At 42.2% G+C, this 23,540-nt stretch overlaps 1 protein-coding gene across 7 annotated transcripts in view; it reads left to right on the forward strand.

The window, feature by feature from the left end:
* Positions 1–2,333: 2,333 nt before the first annotated feature.
* Positions 2,334–23,540, forward strand: part of RAVER2 (ribonucleoprotein, PTB binding 2) — a 43,909-nt gene continuing 22,702 nt past the window's right edge. For 2 of the 7 annotated variants that reach the window (XM_064516317.1, XM_064516320.1), the window contains exons 1-3: positions 6,712–6,956; positions 15,899–15,965; positions 20,335–20,804. In XM_064516317.1, coding sequence (XP_064372387.1) covers positions 6,771–6,956; positions 15,899–15,965; positions 20,335–20,804 — 723 coding nt within the window. In that variant the 5' untranslated portion in view covers positions 6,712–6,770. Of the gene's footprint in view, positions 3,065–3,673; positions 3,807–4,217; positions 4,423–6,704; positions 6,957–15,898; positions 15,966–20,334; positions 20,805–23,540 lie in introns of those variants that run through there. The other 5 variants (XM_064516318.1, XM_064516319.1, XM_064516322.1 and 2 more) reach the window with 4 other exon arrangements.

The raw sequence follows: 23,540 nt of genomic DNA on the forward strand, positions 1-23,540 counted from the left end.
GCAAAGAAGAACAAATTTGGTAAGTGGCTCAGAATTTATTATATCTAGAGATGTCGCTTTCAGCTCGAAGGTGAATCATAATGGCCTAGTCTAAATTTTGATGGGAAAAAATTACTATTATTATCATCATCCCTGGCCTGGTGTCATTAGTGGTAGCAGTAGATGGTACTGCTCTCAAAAGTTAGGATCCAGCAATTACCATCATATACTTTATTATATTTTACATTTTTATAGCCGATGCTGGGAAAAACATCAGCTTCTTGGAGCACTGCCTGAACAAGTGCTCTACACTGTTACTGCCACTAATGGAATAAAAATAGTGGTAGCAAGGAAAGGAAATTGTTCGCCAAAAAGTGCAGTGCCGGGACCTCTCCCTACCCCACCCTCTACCTGGCAGCGAAACACAAGGGAGCTTGTGAATGCAACAGCTGCTCTGTGGATAAAATGAATAACTTCAGTCTCGGAGACTGTCAAGGCAGCACCTTTTGCAAGCAGTATGTCTCCGTGGAAAGATGCCACAAAAGAGGCAGCACCATGCCGTACACAAGTTCTTCTAAAATTGGCACTCTGCTCCTTATTTAAATGGAGGTGGCATCACTAGTGTGATGGCAGTTGAACAACGGAGCAGCCTTGGATTAGATTGCGAAATTAGATTGCCAGTTTGGTTGAAATTGGCAGATTTGATGAGTTTTAAAACTCTTCCACCACAACTGGAGGTAATAAAATTAGACAGGCACACTGAGATAGCTTGGCACTGAGAACAGCAGGAAACAGGAAACTCTGTGAAATAGTTTGGGTATATTTATTTTTGGTTTTCCAACCTTCTGACATTTCATTTGGTTCGAATATCAATTCTGTTGGCATAGCGTAGAATGTATGTTCAAATCATAAGCAGCTTGGAGAGATTAAAGGTTAAGTAATTAAACTGTGTGATGTAATCCCTGCAAAATAATATTAACCTCTCTAAGTGTGTTTATTTCAACTGCAACTTAACTGAGGAAATCTCTGTAAACAAGGCAAAATGTGTTACCTCAGCCAGAAAACCTGGATAACAAGGAGTGGATTTTTTTGTTGTTTTTTTTCTTTCTCCCCATGAAAGCAGAATAAACATATGTAAGTTACTGTGACACTTTAACTGTGTTTACAGCAAAAAGTCATGTTGCATGACAGTTTCTATGGAAACCTTTTTATAACTGAGTAGCAGACTAGCTGGAACTCTCATAAAAATTTTAAGAACATGTTGGGAAAGTTTAACTTGACTTACATTCTTCATGCCAGTTTTCCCTACTTAACAAGTTACAGCATTTTAAGGTCAAAGTATTGTTGTGGTGTTTTGAATTCTGATGTCTACTGTCAAGATAAATCACTGACAAGCTTACAAAACCAAAGTGAGTTGCCAGTGAGATGCATATTGCACTCCCAGTACATACCAGCTATTCAGTCATTCATCTCCAAGCTTTGCTGGGTTTTCTTCAAGTTTGTAATTAGCCAGCTCTTCAGCGGATGCAAATCAGATAGTCATGGAGATGTGCTGATTTACAATAGTGAATGTTTTAATTCCATATTATAATTTCATTATTTTTTATGTGAAATGGTTTCACGTTTTCCTGTGAACTTTCAATATTTGTTTCCAAAGCCTAGAAAATAGATGCTTACAGAGAAGCTGGGACAAAATGATTTGAAATTACAATTTGCAGCATATTAACAGGATAGCTGATAAAAATACTCTCTGTAAGAATATGCCACACACGGCTGGGCAGGTTATACCTGGTTTTGCTAGAAACCCAAAAAGCTTTTTTTTAAAAAAAAAAAACAAAAAAACCCACTACAATTGCCAAAATGTATTTTCTGCTAGTATGTTATTTCTAAATTTGAAATTGACTCTAATGAAAGAGCAAAAATAAGACTTGGGCAGAGAAGAAATCTGATGTAAAGCAGGCAGAGAATTGTTTTAGGAGAGGGTATGGCTGAGATTCCACTGTGAAAATATTAGCCTTTAGTGCCACTTATTGAAGAGGACTGTACTTATTTTGTGATTTAATATTTCTGCTTGATCTGATTTTCTTTTGTTTGAAATTATGATTCAAGGAGTGAATGAATTTGCTTTGTAGTGGCTTGTTTTGAGGTTTACTATGTGTTTGCTGTCTTTAAATATAACCTTTATGCTGATTTGCTCAGGATATTCACTGGCCAACAAAGGTTATGCGTTCTATTGCAAAGACCACGATTCCCAAAATGGATGTTACATTACATTCCAGTGTAATGGTATCCTCAGAATAGTTATTTGCTTTGTAAGCTATATTCCTCACCTCTTCTATTTTGCTGTTTATTTGCAGATCACTGTCTTTTACACAATAGAAACTGAGGAGATGTTGCTAACCAGTCTCTTTCTGTTACTGAATTAATCCATCATTCCTAACCCAGCTTGGAGCACTGTTATACCAAGTTTCATAGCTATCAAGTTCCACTTAAAAAGAAAGTGTTCAGCTGTGGGCAAAGTTGCCTAAAGTGTCTTTGTGTGGAAGAAAGGCTCAGGAGTAAAGAAATCCCTTTTGCGGGGGATATACCGAAATACCTGACAAATTCTATATTCTCTGTATTGTCAGTATATATAAGGTACCTGCTAAGAAGCACAGGCGAAGTGAAAACAACTGCGTACTGAGTCTGCGTCTCTGAGCAAAGGGGGGCTGTTGCGATCTCTGAAACAATCTGTTGCCCATCTGGCATCTCTCAGACAAGATGGGCACTGCTGGGATGTGACTGACGGACCTGAAGCCTGATCCGATACTATTGCAATTCCTAAGTGCTTGGAGGACTAAACATTAATCAAAGTATCTCTGGTATTAAAGTAAGCTTAGCAGTGGATTGAGAGGCCTCACAATACCTGTCACAACCAAAATTTCAGTCTAGACACGCAGAATTGTCCTGATTGTTGGCTGGTGCATTGTAACCCTGCCCTGCAAGTCAAGCCTGAGACTATGCTGCAGCTGTGGAGGCGTTATGAAGTTTTTTACTTCATCAGGATACCAAAAATATCAGTTGCTCAGACACTGTGCTATTCTAGGTTGGTAATTTGATATGAAATTCAATCTGTTTCTTAATGATCCGCACTTTTAATTATTACTGCACTGCAGAAGGTTATGCTGAGAATGCCAAACATTTAAATTTGTTAGAAAAATGGTGAAAGGAACTTTTGGCACCTATGGTATATTTTGGAGGTAGTTTGTATTTGTGAGATAAACCTGTTGATTGAATACTTAGGTGGTGATCACTGAATTAATGGTGGTGACAACTGAATCAACATCTTCGCTTTTCAAAAGTTTAGTTCCCTAGAGAAACAAAAGGAACAGCTAGTGCTTGAAAGAAATCATAATATAAAGAGAACGATATTGTTTACACTTTGTTCACATTAACTGCTGCTAGAAATCAGGGATTTTTATGAAAACTTATAATTTGCAGCAACTGATGGATTCCAGACCTGCACTGTAGGAAAATTAATCAATTAAGTTGTTTCAGGTTTTAGATAATTGTTTAGGTTTCTCTTTCTCATGAACAATCATTTTCTAAAGAGTTCACAGATACAGTCCCAGTATCTCCTATATCTGGGAACATGGGGTGCATCTCTGAGGTGCAGTAGATGTTCTAAACCTTGGCTTTTATTTTATCTGCACAGATCTGAATTTGAATGCCCGAGTCTATTCAGAAAGGACGTTTGTGCCACAGTTCTCTTCTAACACTCTCTTCCCATGAAAATGAAAAATAATAATACACACAGCTTGTACTTCTTCAAAGCTACAGAAGCATGGGTAAGTTAATCTTCAGCTTAGCTAGGAAAGAGGAATAAAAGCAACTGCTGAGGGTAAGCACATGATTCTTAATTAATGAGGAATTTAGTGAACTACAAACAAATTGAATTACTGTGAAGTGCCTTATCTGTGCAATAGCCTCAAGTCAGCCATTCAACCAGTTATGCTTGCAGATCACTATACTTTTTCACTATTTTTAAGCAGTGCTGTTTGCTTAGACAGCAATTTTGTAATATAATGGAAGTGCGTTAGAAAGCTGAAGACTGTATAGAGTGCAAAACATAAGTGTGTAAAGGGCTTTGTTTTGAAAGCAACATAAACTGAAAGTAAGAATGTGTCCATAGGAACATGTCCCTACTATGTTCGCATATGGAAATATGGTCTGAAATCAACTCAATAATGTTCTCTAAGGTAAACAGATACAGCTTGTGGATCACTGTCCTCCTCCTCTCCTGGGTGCAGCTGTACAGGTGGAGACCATTACTGCTTGCATTTCATCCTCAGTTGCTCAGGACCATCTCAGCATCTTCCTGAAGATACTTCTCGCTCCAGAGGATGCAGCACCGCAGAGGCTTGCCTGCAGGCTCCCAGACCTGAGACAGTTCTCATGGGCCAGGTTAGCACAGACTGTGCAAGCTCACCCAGTTTATTTTCACTGGTCCCTGTTACAGAGGACAAACTTGAGAGATCTGGCTGGGTGGTCTGCAGGAGCACTGGCCAACGCCAGCACGGTGGTGTCTACCAGCCCCGTGTTTTGTAGACCATGTCTCTGCACTTCTGGTGGAAGCTATATGGGAAAATAGGAGAATTCCTGGGGGCAGGAGATTAACTTGTGAAAGGAGACAATTGTGTATCGAATGCTTTGATATCTTTGTGGAGGTTCAAAGGAGATTGAATTGTTGTTTGCACCATCTTTATACCATATTAATGCACCCACTGATCATCTGTGGAGGCTCCAAATGACTGGTTTTTTTACTATATTGGTGCATAATTTGGATTCTTTTAGTTCAAATTATATTATTCTCTTCATTGAAATATTGGAATGAAGAGCATGACACTTTGGTTCTCCTAGTAGCATTAAAATTCTCCAGGTTCTGTTTGGGAGTGTGTTGTAGTTCAAATCAGTGTTGACATTTGGGGTCAAGAAGTAGTATTTGCTCATGTCACTTTGGTTATTCCCACTGAGGTTTGTTTGGGGGATTTTGCTTTTCGTATAGGGTGATGCACGGCCTACTTCCCTGTTCGTTTCCGTGGAGCAGCTCCATGGACAGCAGCAATGCCTTTGATTTTTCCAGCTCTCTTCCCACAGCCTTTTAGTGTAGGCAGTCCCCTAACCTACCTGTGCAATGTCAAACACGTGCATACAGAATGGGAGCTGAACATGGTCATCTCACGTCAATGTAACTGGCATCAAAGGATCAAAGGAGGTTAAAAAAAAAAAAAAAAAAGGATGACTACCTTCAGTTGTAAAACATGACCTTTTAACTTTGTATCGCTAAGCAGGAAAAATGTTTTCATTTCTCTGAAACTATGTAGAAGTGATAGTGCATTAGTTTGACTTTTGACATTAATATAGAACTATATTGTTTCTGAAGGATCTCTTTTAGCATGGCACTTTAATTACTTAAAGTTCAGATACACAAGTATCTAAAGTTCAGGTAGAGCAGCCCACCAAAAGAAAAACAAACCAAACCAAAGGCAGGTAGCTTTGAGAAGGTCATTTCTATAGGTGGGGGGATGAGTTATCGGTATCATGTAGGTGAAGCAGAGTGCTCCCGTTCAAACTGGAAGGATGCATTTAATGGTATAAATTATTGCTCTGCTATTGCAACTCGATTAGTTTCAACAAACTGTTTTTCTTAAAGTAGCAAAGCAGATCGGTAACTTTTACTACAGTAGCTTAACCTGGCAGTGGTTTCTGAGGAGATAGTTAAGGGTTTTAGTCTTCCTTGCAGAGTGATCTTTTTCAAGGTCCCAGAAAAACTTTTATCACAGAATTATAGTGATTCAGCTAAGATTTAAGGATACAGCATTTAGTATCACTATTTCAATTTCATAGCTCGACGTGAAATTCTGTTTCTAAGAGTATTTGTTAGCAGCCTCTTCACTCATAGTTTTTCCTTTTCCAAGGATAACTTTTGTGGGCACTATGATTAATAACTTGTAAGACCTTAAGACATAAGAATGCAACCAAGGTGAAACCTATACCTCACAGTTTGTGCTGGAAGAGACATTTTATAGAGAGGATTTGCATTTTAAAGCTGAAGTTTGGGAACAAAGCAGACACTTATTTTTTCACTTAAACTTCTCGAGGGTGAGCTGTGAAAAACCTCTTTTCCCAAGAATATGGACTTTTCTTTAGGTTTGACCTCAGGTTCCACTGCTTGCTCCTCTCCCTCGGTTTAAGGGCGAGGGCGAAGCTGACTCGGGCCGCGCGCTGCAGCTCCGCGGTCACACGCCAAAACCACTCTCCGGTCATTTATAGCGTGATGACGAAGCGCTGCACCGCCCGGGTTGTAAAGAGGAGCCGCGCTCGGGCCAAGCGACGCTGCCAGGGGAACAACCGCGTTTGGAGCCGGCGCTGATTAACCCCGCGAGGCGTCTTTCGGGGGGGGCCTCACTGGGGGGGCCCCCCGCCTGCCTTCCCGCTGCCCCCGTCCTCCTCGAGGCGGACGGCAGCACCCGGGTCACCGCGCCTGCCCCGCTCTGCCCCCGGCTCGGCCCAGGTGCGCGGCTCCGCTCGGGGCCCGGCTGCCCGCAGGCAGGTGAGGCCGGCCGCGACGTTGCCCCCCGGCCCGGGAGGGGGGGGGAGGGAGAGGGAGGCGCCCCCCGCCGCTCTTCCCGCCTCAGGGCGGGGTGGGGCGGGCGGCGGCGGGGCCTGGCGCGGCTCCCCGCCGCCCCCCTCTCCCTCCCTCCCTGCCTCCCTCCCTGCCTCCCGCCCGCCGCGGCCGGGCGCGCTGCAAGATGGCGGCAGCAGCCGAGCGCGGCGCGGAGCTGCCCGCGGAGCCGCCGCCGCCGCTGCGGGGGGCTGGGGCTCGGCCGCCGCTGGGCGCCGAGGAGGTGGCGCGGCGCCTGGGCAGCACCCGCCGGCAGCTGAGCAACAGGCGCAAGATCCTGCTGCGGAACCTGCCGGCCGAGAGCAGCAGCCAGGTGCGGCCCGGGGCGCGGGGGGGGCGGAGGGGGCGGCGAGCGCGGGAGATGCTGAGGGGGCGGCGGCGAGAGGCGGCCGCGGGCCCAGCCCGGCCGGGGCCACGCCGCCCCCTCGCTCGCCCCTTCCCGGACCCGCGCCGCCGAGCGCGCTGAAAACGCTCTGTTTCTGAGGAAAAACTTGCGTGTTGTCGAGCGAGCCGCGGTCGCCGTGACCCGCCGGGGTGCGAGGGCTCGGAGTTGGCCAAAAGCTGCTCTGCTGCGTGGAAACAGAGCTGGGAGCTTCGAGCTGGCCGCCCTCGTAGGGGATCTTCTCTTTTCCCTGACTTCGGTGGGTTAGGAAAGATCCTCTCCAGTTATCGCAGGTCTTAGCGAAATCGGTGCACTTTTAAAGCAATGCTAACAGCACGCGAGTCAGGCTTTTAGGAGATTTAGTTGTGCCACCGTTTACCAGATCTTTCGGGGCTCTGAACTGTTTAACTTGATGCGCTGCCGTAAAAACGTGTAGTTATGGCTTTTACTCAGAAACACTCATGTGTCTTCCTCCTTTTCTTTAAAGTAGAGGTACCTACTTGCCCAGGTGAGCACCTGCCTCCCCTAGGTAAGCGCGGGATATGAGGTTAATGCCTTTCCCATCGCTTCGGTAGCAAGCGTCCCTTCTTCCTAGAGAAGATCTTCTGCAGACCAGCATGATTCGGTCCAGGCTGCAGGAACGGCTTGTCGAGGCCCTTCTCAACGTTTCGGTCTTGCGCGTGTGGTGCCTTTCGGTCGGTTTGTTGGTGCCACAGCCCGGTCACAGGTAACTGCCGTTTCATAGGTGGGAGTTTTGCTGCAGGATGGTTGCACAGAGCTTCTCCTCTCTTCCCGGCGGCTCTGGTGACCTCCTCCGGAGCAAGCTCTTACCAGCTCGGAAAACCCCGCTAATCTCTGTCGCCTTGAGGGCCGTCGCACCTCGTGGTGGTGTTGACAGAGAGGGCTTCCCGGCTGCCAGGAGCCGCAGCTCTGTCGCCTTGTCGGACGCTGCAGCGGTTGCATTAAACGTTGCTGTTTCCCACAACAAACACCTCATGGATTCACACATGGAGTGGTTAAATACAGATCCGGTATACGTGGAAACTACCAAATTTAACGTTGCATGCTCAGGCAAGGAATGCTGCGAGACGGTATTAGCGTGAAGGTCTAGTTCTGCAGCCATGTGGTACCTTGGAAGGTTGCCCGCTTTGTTTTGATGGCTTAGAAGTAGCACCGAGACCAACGTCTTTCCCTCGATACGTGAGATTCTTGTGCTGTTCATCTGCTGCTAGGCTAGAAGCAATGTCGTACTGCACAGGTCCTGAAATGCAGTCGGAAAAGATGTTACTTTAATTTTTAACATAATTGAGCAATTGGTGTTAACGCACAAAGGTGGAATAATCACACTGTGGAGAGGAACTTTCTGTCCTGGAGGGTTTTGGAAGGGAAAAGTATGTTTGTGGTCAGGCACGTTAAGCATAGCTGTACATTTGGCTGTCATGTTATTTCCATAAATTACCATGAAATTTATCATATCTTAAATCAAATTAACACCTTTGGTAAACACTATGCAAAGATGTTTTCTTTGCCGCTTTGCTGTTGAAACAGTTGGTTGTCCAAGTAAAATCTGTTAAACTATCGTACAGTTTATTTTCCATAAAGAAAGAGATGGACATCACTGAAAATGCAGCAAAGGCTTTCAGAATGGGATTGCAAAAAGTAATTATTCCTCTGCGATCATTGCAACACTGGATCTACCATCAGTCGTCGTCGTTATGTGAAGAGTGAGGCCAACCTTTACTAAGATAGTTTTCCAGTAAGAAACATTGCCTTTGCTGATGTAGATGTGATTGATGGAGATGTTCAGTTCTGTCAGAAGGTTTCTTATTTTCAAAATGAGACCAGAGCTCCAATTTTTTTCAGGTGACATTAGGTAGTGAGCATTTTCCTCTGCCTGTTGCAGCTACATATTAACTTCTTTATTTATTATTGTATGTGTAATCTCCTGTTACCTTTGGAGTTCCACCTGAGTTAAATTGAGGTTAAAAATAATTTACTCCTAAGGCCACAGGAAGAATATATCTCAGTCAAGAAGTTTCTGAAGCAGAAGCAGACAACCACGGACCTGTAGTCTTAGAAACCAAACAAACAGATTTTCACGTGTCAGAGGTGTTGCCACGTGGCTATGGCGAGGGGGAAAACGGTGCCCACCTTTGGATCCTGGTAAGTTAGATTTCCCTCTGAATGCGTTTGGCAACGTCTCTATTCCTAAGAAAATCCAGAGCCTGTTTTTAGGAGGAAGAGCAGTCCAAAGAAAGCACTCTGCAGTCTGTCATTCTCAAGTAAATCATTGTTCCCTTGTTAGCTTGGTTCATCAAGTGCAAGTGTGAAGGGGGAACAAATTAAGTCAAAATTATGTAGAGGAGATTGCTTCTGCAGTGGCCTTATAGCTTAGTCTGTAGGTATTTGCTAACAGGTTTAATACTGCTTCAAGCAGTTCTCTTGCAATTCTCTCCCTACAGCCGTAGAGAAAGGTTTTTTTGTGTTTTTCTTTTTTTTTTGTATCAAGTCTCTGATAACCATTTTTGTCAGTGCCTTTACTGACTACTGTTCTTGAGGTCAAGTCTCTGATTGCTGCCTTGTTTGCAAGTTAATCGATTTTGTACTGACGCGTCACAGTTAAGTCTTCCAAACTTGCCGCTTAATTCCCCATATTCATCCTCATCTGATTCCTCCAGCGTAGTACCCAGACTGTGCTTGGCCGTGACTGCCAAGATCTCTCTGTATACAGCTTGAAATTTTTTGCCTTAACACAGTGTTTGTGTCTGTAGAGAGACAAACGCAGGTTATCAAACGTGGTTCAGCAAGCTGACGTAACTGTTGCTGTGATCTCTCTGAATCCTGAGATAAAGCACCACTGATAGCTGTACAGCTGTATCTTTTATTACTTTTTAGATTGCTGAGAATATAAAATTATGTGGACATTAATTTGTTCCTGATCTGACAGAGAACTCTGTTAGCTGGGTCAGCGCTGCTAGTAAAACTGCTTACCAGATCAGCTCCTGCCTCAGCTAGTGCAGTGTTTGCCCTCCCTCCCCCATTCACTTTTTTTTTTGTTGTTGTGGCCATATGAAAACTGTATTAAAATTTTTTTCAGTTTCTTTTTCTAATAAGGCATTTTTTCTTCTCTCAGCCTGGCCTTCCTTCTCTAAAGCTATGAAAGAGGTGCAATCTGGTAACATGCCATGCACTGAGAGCGTAGGATGCCTGGGTATTTATTTGGAATGTAATTCAGATTTTGAGGTAATATTGTAGTACTGGCTGCTACTTTAAGGGAGAATTCTGGACATGATTTAGGCCAAGCCACATCCTGAATCACAGCTTGCCTTCCTCTTTCTCCATGGATCTCAGTTTCTCTCATCAAGAACACCGTGCTGCATACCAGCCTTCGCGTGCAGAACGTGCTCTCCAAGGAGATGTTCCCCTCTCCTCCATTGCCCTTTGCAAAGTATACTCCACTGACATGTATTTCTTGTTCTGAGAGTGGGGGAGTGTCGTCTGCTTTTACCAGAGTGATGGTTTTATTGGTCCACCAGGCTAAAAAGCCATAGGCAGCATCCAAGCAATCCTGGCAGGGCAGTGCTGTGTGGTGTTTTACAGTAAGGCAGGAAAGACCTCATTGGTACGGATATTCTTTTTAAATTGTCAGGTGTTGGGTCTCTTCCCGTTCGCCTTCTCCTCCATGCAGGAGGACTTCTCAGGGCAGAGGCAGTGAAGGAAGTCCTGACTCCCTTTTGTCCTTCACTGCAGGAGAGATGCCAAGATCTTCGAGGTGACCAAGGTGTCATCATCTATGTCCTCATCTATGTCTGATTAATTTCCATACAAGTAACAGCTTATAACGGTGATATAAATTGGCAGTCTGATATCTGGCATACCAGCTAAGGTCTCACAAAATTGCCCTTAGGAAGAGTAGAACTTGAATTATCTTTTTTACTCATCATCGCTGAGAAGTATAGGAAAATCTCCCACCTTCACTGCTAAGATTAGATGACCAACAAGGGCAGTTCGTTTTTCGATTCCCCTGTATACTCTTCGCAGCTAAGGAACCAGTGATGCATGAGTTGCACTTGCTTTGTGTAGGACATGAAGTAAAGTAGGGCTGATCAGTTATTTTAATGCTGTGTAATTCTTAGAATGATGCTGTCTCTGTTTTTATCTCCTTTCCCTCTGGATTAAGCATGGTTTTTCCTTGTTCCTTTTTGATCAAAAACCTTTCATGAACAGTGATGTTTTAAGGAAACCTCTCTCTCCCACTCTGTTGTATGCCAGGCCTAAGTAGAAAGGGCCTTTGTGTTTTAGTTTGTCCTCTCTCACGCTGACCGACCATGAACAGCTTCCTGGCTGGATAGTGAGGGATGCTCGTGCCTTAGGATGGACATGCTTTTTGATTTTCCTTATTGCTTTCCTTTTGCCTTGTGCTCTCGCTCTCTCATGTTGCCTCCTCCGTGTCTTTTTCATACGTCGTTTAGTTTGCATACACTCAGGCATACCTAGTCTGATGAACCGTTCCTCTTATCGACACGCTAATATGTCCCTGGAAGAGCAGAGGAATATGTTTTTCATTCCTTATCCAGGATAAATCTATTGAGAAACTGTTGTTCTTCTCTTAATATTTTCTTCTATTACTGTATTAAAGATCTGTGGGATGTATGGGTTTTACAGAAGTGAGAGTCAGTGCTTAGAGAAGAAGATACCACTACTTTAGTATGGCTGTAGGTTATGGCCTAGACTTACGGGCTTGATTTTATTTCTGGTGTCATAGTTTGTGGCTTTTAGTGGAAGCGAAGAGGGAACGCTCTGAGGAAGAGCTTGTGGCCCTACCTATACGCTGCTAATCCTGGACACCGGGGCAGGTGGGAGAGCTGGCACACGTCTTAGGCTTGGCCCAACAGCCAGTGTTCATTTAAGAATTTTCTTTAGAGCAATGATGAAAAAAACTGAAAATTTATTGAAGAGAACATACCTCTGTGAGTTTCTATGGGCAGCTGGCACGGGGAGCCCAATCCTTGCCCAAACTTCTGCTCCTTGGTCATGGATATTAAGGAGCAATGAGGCTTTCTCTGGCAGTCGATGCCTAGCTGGTGAAAAGCTGAGGACCTCTTCTCTCTGCCGTCATGAGCTGGCAGGAGAGTTTAAACTTGCACCAGTCCTTGTGTTTTGTTATCTAAACCTCTTGCTGGTAGTATCTAGTGCTATAAACCACATTCTTGCTCTCCAGCACGTTCTCTGTGGTTTTTCCTCAGTAACAGGTTATTTTAAACTACGTTGATGTTCTCTTGCTTACTGCCTTTTCTCACAACAGCCTTTTTTATATACGTCTGTGCTGAATTGCATGTGTTGTCATGCACTCAGTGATTTAGTGGTCTAAGACTTTTGAATTAAATGGACGTCCCCTTATGGCATTGGTAAATGCAAAGCTTTTTCCTGGGAAACCTTCCTCTTCCCTACTCTGCCTGCACAAATGAAAACAAAGTCTTTTCTAGTTGTGAAATGATTTAAAACATCTCAACTAGCCAAATATGTTGCTTGGTTCAACTAGTTAAAACATAATTGATTCCCATTTCAAGAATATGTGTTTCGTGAAGTTTCGGCCTTCAGCTACTTAGTAGGAGCCAAGTTATAGACCAGGCTAGTACAGTGTTTACGTTGGAAACACCACTGAAGCTTACTGTAGATATCTTGCCAGGCGCTATTATAGTGGTTTAACATTTTTGTTGCCAGAATAATATAATTCAGTATTACATCTAGAGAGAGAGAAATACTTAGTTTCAGGGTGCTGTAGGCTTTATGTACAGTATATTGTGCCAGGTTATGACTGAGTATTTCTTGCATATATTTTTGCTTGCAGTCCTAGGTGCTTGGTATGACAAGCTAATTGTATTAGAAATAATATGTTGAGCTTTCTTGATTTGGTGGATAGGGCAAACGTGCCCGCTGATGGCTGCCCTTCTTGTGTGTAGTTCGAAAGGGAGGTAACGAAGCACAAAGACGGCGCCGCGCTAGGGAAGACGTTCACTCCCTCGGGGAGATCCTGATTTCAAGCAGATAATACACAGTGAAAACTCATGTTGATGGTTTCTCTACCCAGGACAAGACAGGACAGGCCAAGAATTGAAGTATTTCAAGACCACATTTCTTATAGTGGTAAATAATACATCTTACATTTTTGTAAAGTCTGTCTAGCCTATGTTTACAAATGCTTCCTCTTAAAAACATTGGATTTACAAGTTGGTTTTGCTTTTTCTGTACTCCTTTTGAAGTATGAGCTGATTATTCTCTAGCTGAGGTTTTAGTTTTTACTGATGATTAGATTAATTATTTTTTTAAAGTTTATTTTGAAGAACTTTGAAGACTTGAGGGGCTGTGTAATAGCTAAGCGTTATTAGTTACATTTCTGTCCCAGGATGTTTAGTTAGAGCTGCTGGCATGGTCCATGTGTTTATGCAACTGCCATTGCCCTGAACAAGCTCCCTCCGCTGTTTTTCTCCTCCTCTCCGTTCTCACGGCGTGTATCGCCCAGCCTGTGCGTGGGGACAGATCCCGCGGGAGCAGCCGTGTGCCGGTTTTCTTCGGCACAGGCACACCTCGGAGCTGCGCTCACGCCACGCCGTCACGCCGGGAGCTGGGGCTCCGCGTCGTGCCGGGCTCCGGAGCCTGCCGCGGTTCGCTCCTCCGAGTGCAATTACCGAGGGCTGCTGTAAACACCGCTCGTGCTGGAAACTGCACGAGATTCGTTACTGCGAGAACGCTGCCAGACAGCGTTATAACAGTTTACAATTTTGGTTGCCAAAATATTATTATCCAGGACGACGTTCAGTGTACGATGCTCATGGCAACTAGACCTTCTGTGTGTCAGTGGATATCGCCTTTTTGCTTAGACTTAATATGATGCAGTAAAATCATTTATTCTTGTAATTGTCAGTCATGTTGCTTAGGCTGGTAGATTCATTAATGAGAGGAAAAGATCCTTTAGGAGAAGCAATTTTGTAATTCTTACATGGGAGAATACTAACCATGGTGTTAGCGTGGTGCCTTTTATTTTAGTAAATTGTCACAAGCGGTCCTTATGTGAAAGATGCTTTCACTGAAATAATATATAGACCCAACTGTGGAATTAAAGGTCTCGGTCCTGCAATGGGAGCTGTGGGAGCACAGGAACGAGCGTCTTCCCCGAAGAGCCTGTTGCAGGATCCTGCCTGAGTTTGCAGCAACCTGGGGAAATCATCATAAAATTATTTTGCTTACGTCAGTTTTTCATTTTCATTATGTTCTCATCAGTTTTGACCTGAGACCTCGTCATTATCCCTTGAAGATATGCTCACCACAGGTTATTTTCCTGTTCAATTACAATTTCAAACAGTCATTCGGAAATCATCTGGAATCATCTGGTTCACAGAGGATTTTCAAATAGTGTTAAGAGCCATTTGAAATAATACTTCCTGCGACTTAATCGCCATATAAAACTTTTAGGGTTATTCTTTTAAAGTAATGTATGGAATAGAAAAAGGGGCCACATTTGCATTTTTTAAGTGGGACAGTGATAACTCCAGTAGTAACTCCATTGAGAGTGACTTCAGGGTGGCAATAGCTGAGCTCCTCAAGCTTTGGAGAAAGCCCCTTGCCTCATCGGTGTCTCGCAATTTTGAACAAACCGCTATCCTAATTCTCATTAGAGAAATGTCCGCGGTCAGAGCACCTACCTGACTTGAACCATTGACTTGTTCCTCGCATATTTTGCTTTTCAGAAACCATGTTATCACATCTGAATAGAGGACAGCCGGTAGCCTGAGAAGCGCTGTCATATATTATTAACGTAGTATTTGACAGCTGTTGACTAGTGAAATGAGAGCTTGGTGCTCACTTGACTAAAAGGTGTGCACCTGATACCAGCCAGATAGGACCCAATTAACCTCTAAGCAGCACGTGTTGAATTAGCAAACCTGCAGGTAGCCTGGGCTCCTGTCTGCAATGACGCTCTCAGATAAAGTTTGTTCATTAGTCTGCTTACTCAAAACGCGGTTTGTTTTACTGTATGGGACTTACCCAACTAAAAGATTAAGTATGTCCAAGTTACTACTAACTGCCTCTTCCAGGAGCGGATTGATGTCTGTCTTCTCACTCGTGCAGTTGAGCTGGTAATAGCCCATGGTTTTTGTGGGGCACATGCATGCATTTAGCCGTAGGAAATGGGGACGCGGCATACCCCTTCTGTGCTCGCTGCTCCCCGACCCATCCCGCTGCCCTCCTCTCTCCCTGTTAATTACTCTGAGCAAGTAACGTCGGGGTTCGTCATTGACCACACCTGTGTTATCGACGGAGGATGCTTCCCGAGGGGGTACTCCGGGCAGAATTCATCGCCAGGAAAAAGAACAGTCATTATTAAAGGAGGGAAAATCTGCCAAAATGAACTTGAGCAATTAGAGGCAACTAGAGTAACTCTTGCATTTGATGGTGACCTTGCCTGCCCTCGGTAGACTGCATGATGTGGTGTTGCTGATATCGCTAGTCTATGTAATGTTTTAACTATGCTAGCTGTCCTTCTGAGAAATTGCGTTTTTTCCTATGTCATGAACTGTGGTGTTCATCTTTTTCAAAAGATAGTCAGTGAGACACCCTGTTGTGCCTATGTGCCTTCATGTAATGAAAAATAAATTCATCAAATTCAGTAAGCTCATTCTTCATATGCGATAAAACATGGCTGCAAGATTATAACGAGCTTTTTTATAAACAAATGTTTGATAGTGTTTCCATGGTGACATTTTCTGTTTACTGGGAAAGTTTTAGTTCAAAAGAGGAAGCTGAATTTATACACTTATTTATGAAGTCTGATGAATTATTTTTCTGATGTTGCTTGTACTTGTGTCTTTCAGGAAATCCATGACTTATTTAAAGATTATGAAATAAAGTATTGTTATGTGGACAGAAATAAAAGAACAGGTAAGAACTTAAACTCTTCCAGTGTCATACATTTCCTTGCTGCGAGGAAATTAGAGAGGAACATCGGCCGTGTGTGAAGGCACCAGCTCGTCGGTGGGTTTTTTGGCTGTAGAGTTTGCCAGCTTCTACCGAGGTCAGTGGAAAACTGGAGCACTTATTGGCATCTGTGGGGAGTAGATTGGCTCACTGTGGTATCTCTTGGGCATGCCCCTTAATCGATGCCTCTTTGGGACAAAGTGAACCTAAAATGTCTAATATCCTGTGAAAAATTAATCTTGAGGGCCCTCTTTGGACAAAGCTTCACGTGTGTGTATGACTTGAGCAGAGGAGAACGTTTCTAGCTCCAGATGCATTTATGTCAGGTAACATAAGCTGGAAGCACTTACTTTTAGCCATACTTAAATCTTTGAAGGAAACGTTTTCTTGAATTAAATTAAATCCTGACATTTTAAAGTTTGATCTTCCATTTAGAAAGTAATTTTCTGAATAGAGGGTTCGCAGATTTGTAGTGCCTGTGAGAGACAGAGCTGGGCAAATGTTTCTCTGCCCATCCCTGTTCTTCCAAATCGTCCCAGGTACCACGCGCCACAGCCCAGGTCATCCCTTGAGGCGAACTTGCATTGCAGGGCCAAGCCTTGATGCGGCGTCTGTGTCAGATTTCAGGCAGGATTTTGCCAGGATAATGGTGTTTCTGGCCCTCAGGAGCAAAAGTTTGTGCTTTAGTGTCCAGTTATCTTGTGAGTTTGATTTCTGAATTGTAAGGCAAGTTTGTGGAGGAGATACTATAATCTGCTATCTCAACAGTCATATATACCTGTGTTCAGTGTGATGGGCATATTTGGAAAATACAGCTAATAGCAGCTGCTGGGAAAGGGTAAGAGAAGGGTGAATTTTACCACTTAATCTAAATCCTCTCATATATAACTATTTTTTTACTACATATATATTTGTGTTGGCTTGAGAGTGTGTATATATATATGTCTGTGTGTGTATAAAATAACTTGCATATGTGAATTTCTGTATGTTTTACTGTATGCCTCTTCAAATTCTGGTGGCTGAAATACACTTGGGCTTTTTGCTTCTCCTTTTGATAGAATAAATGATTTTAACTCAGGATTCAGGAGATTTAAAATGGCTTAATGTCACAGAATCTTAACATGTTGCTATACAATCAGCAAAGGTCATCTTGAGCCTCTCAGCTCTACAGGCTCATGTTCTTAATATTAGAGATTATTTTTGATGTTAGTAATTTTGCTTTGCAAAATTTGCTAGTGGGTTTAACTGTGTCTGTGGGTGGTTGCCTGTGCTTATTCTGTCTTGTTTAGGTAAGTACTGACACATCAGAATAGTCATCTGCCCAAAAGATACTCATATATGTAGTGCAGTGTGAATTATTCCTGTAGGGAACTTCATTTATATTGATTTTTTTTGTTATTATTAGATACATTTAATGTCTTTTTAGTTTGATGGAAGTAATAAGAACTTTGTAGAGCATTGCAGTCTTTTGAATGAGATCTAAAATTCTTCTGAGTAAAAACAGTATTTTCATTTTACTATACAAACTTATTAAATATTGGTGATGAACTCCCAGAAATGACCTGAAAACGTTTGGAAAACAAATTTTATCTTGAAAATAACTAACTGCATTTTTAAACTTTTTTGTCATCCATCCATACCTTTTGTGTAATCATTCCTAGAACACCAGATATTATCCTGTTATAGAAATCTTGCAGCGCTGTGTCAAAATACTGGATTGTACAGCAGTGCTGATTGCCTAGTATTTCATATCTGTTTCAGAACCAGATTGCCCATTTCCCCACAATCTTGTCATTATTTGATTACTGATGCATCTTTTGAATTACTATAGATTGTAAAATCCACTGCAAATGCATTGTGTGCTGCAACAAGCTGATTGCTGGCACGATCCATAGCAACATTTGCTGGAACAGCAGAACCGAGATCTCAAATATTATGTTTGTCAATAAGATGATACTCAGTTCTTTATTCGCTCTGTGAATTGGTGCAAGATAGTCACATTTGTGCCACAGTTCAGATATGACTTTAAAATACTCTGTGGATGTTCGTATTTTATTTAGAAATCCTCCTTTAGACTGTTGTAAGGTTTGATTATTTAGGCATGAAAGAAGACGTTAGCATTTCTGCCTCTGAATAGTGTCATCTTACAATTCACTTGTTTTTTTCACTTGTGCAGTGGTGTTCGTAGAAAGGATGATTAATAGGTGATCTGGAATAAAGGATGTTTTCTGTTCAGAGAATAATCTTGCAACCAGAGCTTCCTGGAGTTGAATTTCAGGAAGCAATCCTATTGCAATAGGATAGGCTTCGGTGTGACTAGCACAAATTTACCCGGAGTCACGGTGCGGTTTATTCATAGACAGGATCAGCGAGAGAGTTGCAACAAAATAACTGTGCTTAAAAAAAAGAGAGAGGGGAAAAAAAGTGTTGTGTAAGTAATTGTACCAGGACATCTGATTTACGACCGTGAATTCTGTGCTATTCTTAGTTTTGGGATAGTTGAGAATACTGTATGTATTTTTTGGCTTGAGCTCTTCCTACAGAAATGATAATTGCATAGTGAGGAGGAAAGCATTCTTTATACTTGTTTCTGGACAACTGAGGCTCCAAATTTGGTTATAGGATAAGAAAATAGAGTTACCGCAGTTTTCAGGCTGTGGTTTCGAACAAGTCTCTTGCACTGAGTATTGTTGCTGCCGACTTTCTCCTCTTTTGCCTTTGGACCTTTTTGGCTGGGCTCCTTGGCCCCGTGCATCCGAGTGCATCCACTGAGGAGTCAGGAGAGGTGGACTGGGAATGGAGTAAACCTCCTTGCTTGGCGTTTAAGAGATGTGGGGAGATTCTGCATCACCCAAGCTAGATGTGATGTGGTGGCCAATGTCTGTACCCCAAAGCGTGGGCCAGCAGGACATTTTAAATAGTAATGTCCATAGCATATCTCCGAGTTCTCTTTGCTTTAGCTTCTTAAGATTCAGAATTTGTGTCTTGGAGGTTCCTGAATAATTTTGTGGCCCTAAGGCAGGGTGAGGTACCTTTGCTGCAGTTCTAGCAAGGTCAGGCAAGACTTTGCAGAGCTCCAAAGAACAAGAGATTTTCCTCCTGGGGATTAAGGGTCCTTCTCTTGGTATCGTTAAGGTAGGCTTGGAATACGCTGAGCCAACTAACTGAGCTTTCTGGATTCTTTCAGGAGTGTTGCTGGCTCAAATTAGTCTGCCTTTAGGGATGTGGTGTTTCCTCGGGGTGGCAGATGGTTGGATGGCGTTTGAAAAGTTTCAGGCAAAACCTGAAGTTTGAAAATGGAGAAATTTGAAAGTTGAAATTTGAAAAGTTTGAAAGAGAAATTTGAAATCCCCTCAAGTTTGAAGGGAAACCCTTGATACCTTTTCTGTGGTAGCTTTCTAATGGTCTAAAGACTGGCAGAATTCGTTTATCAGATGCTTAAAGAAGTCATGCATTTTCTTTCTCGGTTCTGCAGGCACGTTTTTAAGCAAAGCTAACCTTCCAGCCTCTCATGTGTTAGGGCAGTAGGTTGAAGCCTACATGCAACCTGTAATAGAAGAAACTCCATTGGAATTTCTGGACTTCCAATGTTGCCCTTTCTCCTGCTATTTTAGTGGATGGTATTTTCCCTCCTGGTTTCCTTGTCCCAGTAATGAAATTTCAAACAAACTATGTGTGTGCAAGTGCATTTGAGATTTGCATGTGCTCATTTAAAGGAATTAATAAGATGTTTTAATTTGAGAATTTTTGGTGAGTTATTCCCTCTAAAAATGTTTTCTTTTAGAGGGAAAGGGAATTGTTCAGAAGACCCGTGGACTTGATACAGGATCTTTCACACATTTCTATTAAATTTATTCCCAAGTTAGAATGTTTTAAATGCCTTAAGGACTTGAAACCTAAAAAAGATGCAGTAACCACAAAGTGAGAATTTATGGATGCTGTCTTCAAAGAAATTCAGTTGAAGCAGTAATATATTGACCTCAATGGAAAATGTAATTACTCTTTGTTTACCAAATGTAAAATGTTGTTGGATACTAAGTAGTGAGGGGGTATATGTTTATATGCACACTCACATTTAAAATCTTTGAGTTAGTTAGATACAATGTCTGGCTGATAATGCCAGATTTTAAAATATGTAACATATATGTATAAATGCCAGCATTCCTGGTTCTGTATTGCTTCTTCATGGTAAAATCAAAACTCCTGTTTTTCCCCTGTGACTTACGTTGGTGGGTTTTGGGTGGGCTTGAGGGTGAGGTAGGCTATTGTAATTACTTACGTAGCTGGAAGGAAGCTATGATAGATAATGTAACTTGCTTTTGCTCTTTTACAGCATTTGTTACTCTGTTAAATGGAGAACAGGCTCAAAATGCAATTCGGAAATTTCACCAGTATTCTCTTCGGGGAAAAGAAATATCCGTGCAACTGCAACCAACAGATGCTTTGCTGTGCATCACTAATTTGCCCATTTCGTTTACATTGCAAGAGTTTGAGGAGCTCGTGCGTGCGTATGGCAACGTGGAGAGGTGTTTTTTGGTCTATAATGAAGTTACTGGCCATTCAAAGGGCTACGGCTTTGTGGAATATATGAAGAAGGACTCTGCCGCAAAGGCGAGGCTGGAACTGCTGGGGAAGCAGTTAGACGAGAACACGCTCTTTGCACAGTGGATGGATGTTAATCAGCTGACTCCAAACCTTATTCACTCAAAGTGCCTTTGTGTAGATAAATTTCAAAAAGACTACGCCGATTCAAAAGAACTGATGCAAACTTTCTCACTAAAGTATAAACCTGTGTTCTGCCAGGTATGTTGAGTTTGTGCCTTTTGGAAGGTCAAGGTTATGATTTAAATAGCGCTGTGTTTGCATACTTCACTGCTTGCTGTTTTGTCTTTTTATTTTTCATTTAAGCAGTGAATGGGCGTGCATGTGCATTGCAGTATATGATGTGGTACAAATGTTTTATTGGTGTGGGTTTGCAATGATTGGTATATATTGTCTGGGAATTCCGCAGGAGACCGCTCCCATGAAGTGCCAATAAAATGTTTATAACACATCCCGTCTTCATGTATTTTATTAAACATTACTTCAGAAATATTTTAGCGCTTTTAAAGTAAATGTTAATAAATGGTTTTATTGCTTAGTAAATAAATCCAGTGTATGAGCACCATAAGTGCAACTGTGTAGATTGTGGAGAATATATATAATTAATATCTTTTAGAAGCCTCTGAAAATATCTAATGTTTTTTTTCCATGGCTTGGGATCTCATAGTTGCAACATGCTATTGATTGTAGTGCTGCATCTTTTGGGAAGCTTGCAGGTACAGAAGAGGTAGATCATTACTTGTCTTTGCAAGTAGAAAGGTTTCCTTCTCATCTGGGCGGCCTGTGAGATACTAAATGACAAATAAAATGTTGCTCACAGAAGTCCTGCAGAGCAGTGCGCCATAGACAGGCAGCAGAAGGAAAGCTTTGTTTATAGTCATGCAGTTGGGTATGAGTTCACTTGTTTTTTGTTTTAATAAGTATCTTGGAAGGCTGCTCAGGGATTAGCTTCAGGGATAAGCATTCAGGGATTTTGAGCATCTAAGAGCAGGAGGTCCATTAGACCGTCTGGTCAGACCACCTGCAAGCCATTACGTCCCTCCAGAGCCTCTTCGGGAGTCCCGGGAACGTGCACTTGGCTGAAGCATCTTGCGCTGGCTTCATCCAAACACATCCAGAGGCGGATAAATTGCAAGTACTTCTTTCCAGCAGCCGCCTGCCCCTTGTTGCTGCGCGCTTGGGTCTGTCTCCTTGGCTGGCTGCAGCTTCGCTCTGCTGCTTTTGTCCGTCTTCCCCAGACCGAGGAGCCTTTGCTCCCCTCTGGTTGCTTCCTGTAAGAAGGTATTACACGCTGTAATCAAGTCACTGCGCAATCTTTTTTTAGTTAGCTGAACAGATTGATCTTTTAAAGTCTTTTACTGTAGGCCATCTTCCCAGCTGCTGGGTAATCCTGCGGCTGTTATCAGCTCCCGCAGCAGTTTTTCAGCGTTCTTTTGAAATTATGGAGTTCAAAGACTAGCAGATTTCTTTGATAAAGACTGTTTCCCATCACACTGTTCAACTGTGCAGTTAGAGGACATTAAAAATAGACTTTTACCTTGCTCCTTTAATCCTAATGATGCAGAGCCACCCCGGCATAGGTGGGAAGGTGGGAATTCGCATATGCGTTATGCCAGCTAATGCCACTAGGTACATGTTTATAAAATATCGAAATTAAATAGTATGCCTTTGTGCTGTAAAAGAGACACCCAGTCAAAAATGCATCCAAAAAACATTCCTGGCATGCTTTCATGTTACCTCTCTCTTGTATAAATACATTTTACAGTAGACTTTTTATAATAGGCCTAGTATAGATCGTAGTTATATAATATTATAGACAGTAAATATATAATCTATCTATAGTAGGTATCTGTAGTAGCTATATAATCTGTCTATAGTATATCTGTAGTAGATATATAATCTATTATAGATAGTAGATATAAAATAATAGAAGGAAACTAGATTTATTTCTGATCGTTTATGATTTATTCTCGGTGATTCTCAGAGGATAAGTGTGATTTATTCTCCATCGTGCCTCCCCTTTCCACTCCTTTGACAGTGCTATCTCGTACTTCTTTTCTTCCACAGCTCCGTTCTGCTGTTAACTCTGATGCAGTATTTCATCATGTAAATATGTGTGAATTAAAATTCTTAGCTGAACTCAATAGAACCATTTTTTCTTTTCCTGATTTATCTCATTTTATTCCTATATTATATAGGAATGTATTATATATGTATGGTGGTTTTTTTTTTTTTTTTTGAAACCACTTTTATTTTTCCTCTGTTGAAAATTGAAGTGTTGTGTCAGGAAGAGCAGAAGCCAGATATTTAAGCATGGTTCTTAGAAAACTGGCCTTTCCTCGGAGGGGCTTACAGGAACGTCCATCATCGTCTGCTACTTTGGCTTGATGAGATGGACAACAACTCCTTCCTTTCCCAGGTCACCTTTAAATTGTGACCAGGAGGTCTCCATTGGTATTTAGATAAGGGCAGAGGCCTTTTCTTCAGTACCTGTTGATTTGGAAAGGTTAGAAATTCCTGATCTGTTTGCAAAAATACTGATAGCTATATTCTTACATATTAAGGGCATTTTTAACTGCGCTTGAAACCACAGTAACCTACACACACACATATATATGTGTGTGTGTGTGTGTGTGTGTGTAAATGTGTGTTCTCCCCAGCTCTTCACAGAGGTTAGTCTTAACAGTGGCACTGAATATTTGACCACCTTCCTTTTCTTCAAAATCATTGAGATTTATATTTCAATTGTTATTGTATTTTAAGTTTTACCATTTGTGGGGCCAAATAGTTGGGAGTAGGTTGTTTTTTCAGTGACATCTGGAGGAGCCGTTCTCTGTTCCAGTTCATGAGAACAAGTATCAGCATATCATTTCTGTTCATTTTGGGACTGGATGTTTTTTGCCTAAGCTTTACTCCCTCCCTCCTCACCCCTTTTTT

Source organism: Dromaius novaehollandiae, chromosome 8 (assembly GCF_036370855.1).
Source record: "Dromaius novaehollandiae isolate bDroNov1 chromosome 8, bDroNov1.hap1, whole genome shotgun sequence".
NCBI classification, from domain to species: domain Eukaryota; kingdom Metazoa; phylum Chordata; class Aves; order Casuariiformes; family Dromaiidae; genus Dromaius; species Dromaius novaehollandiae.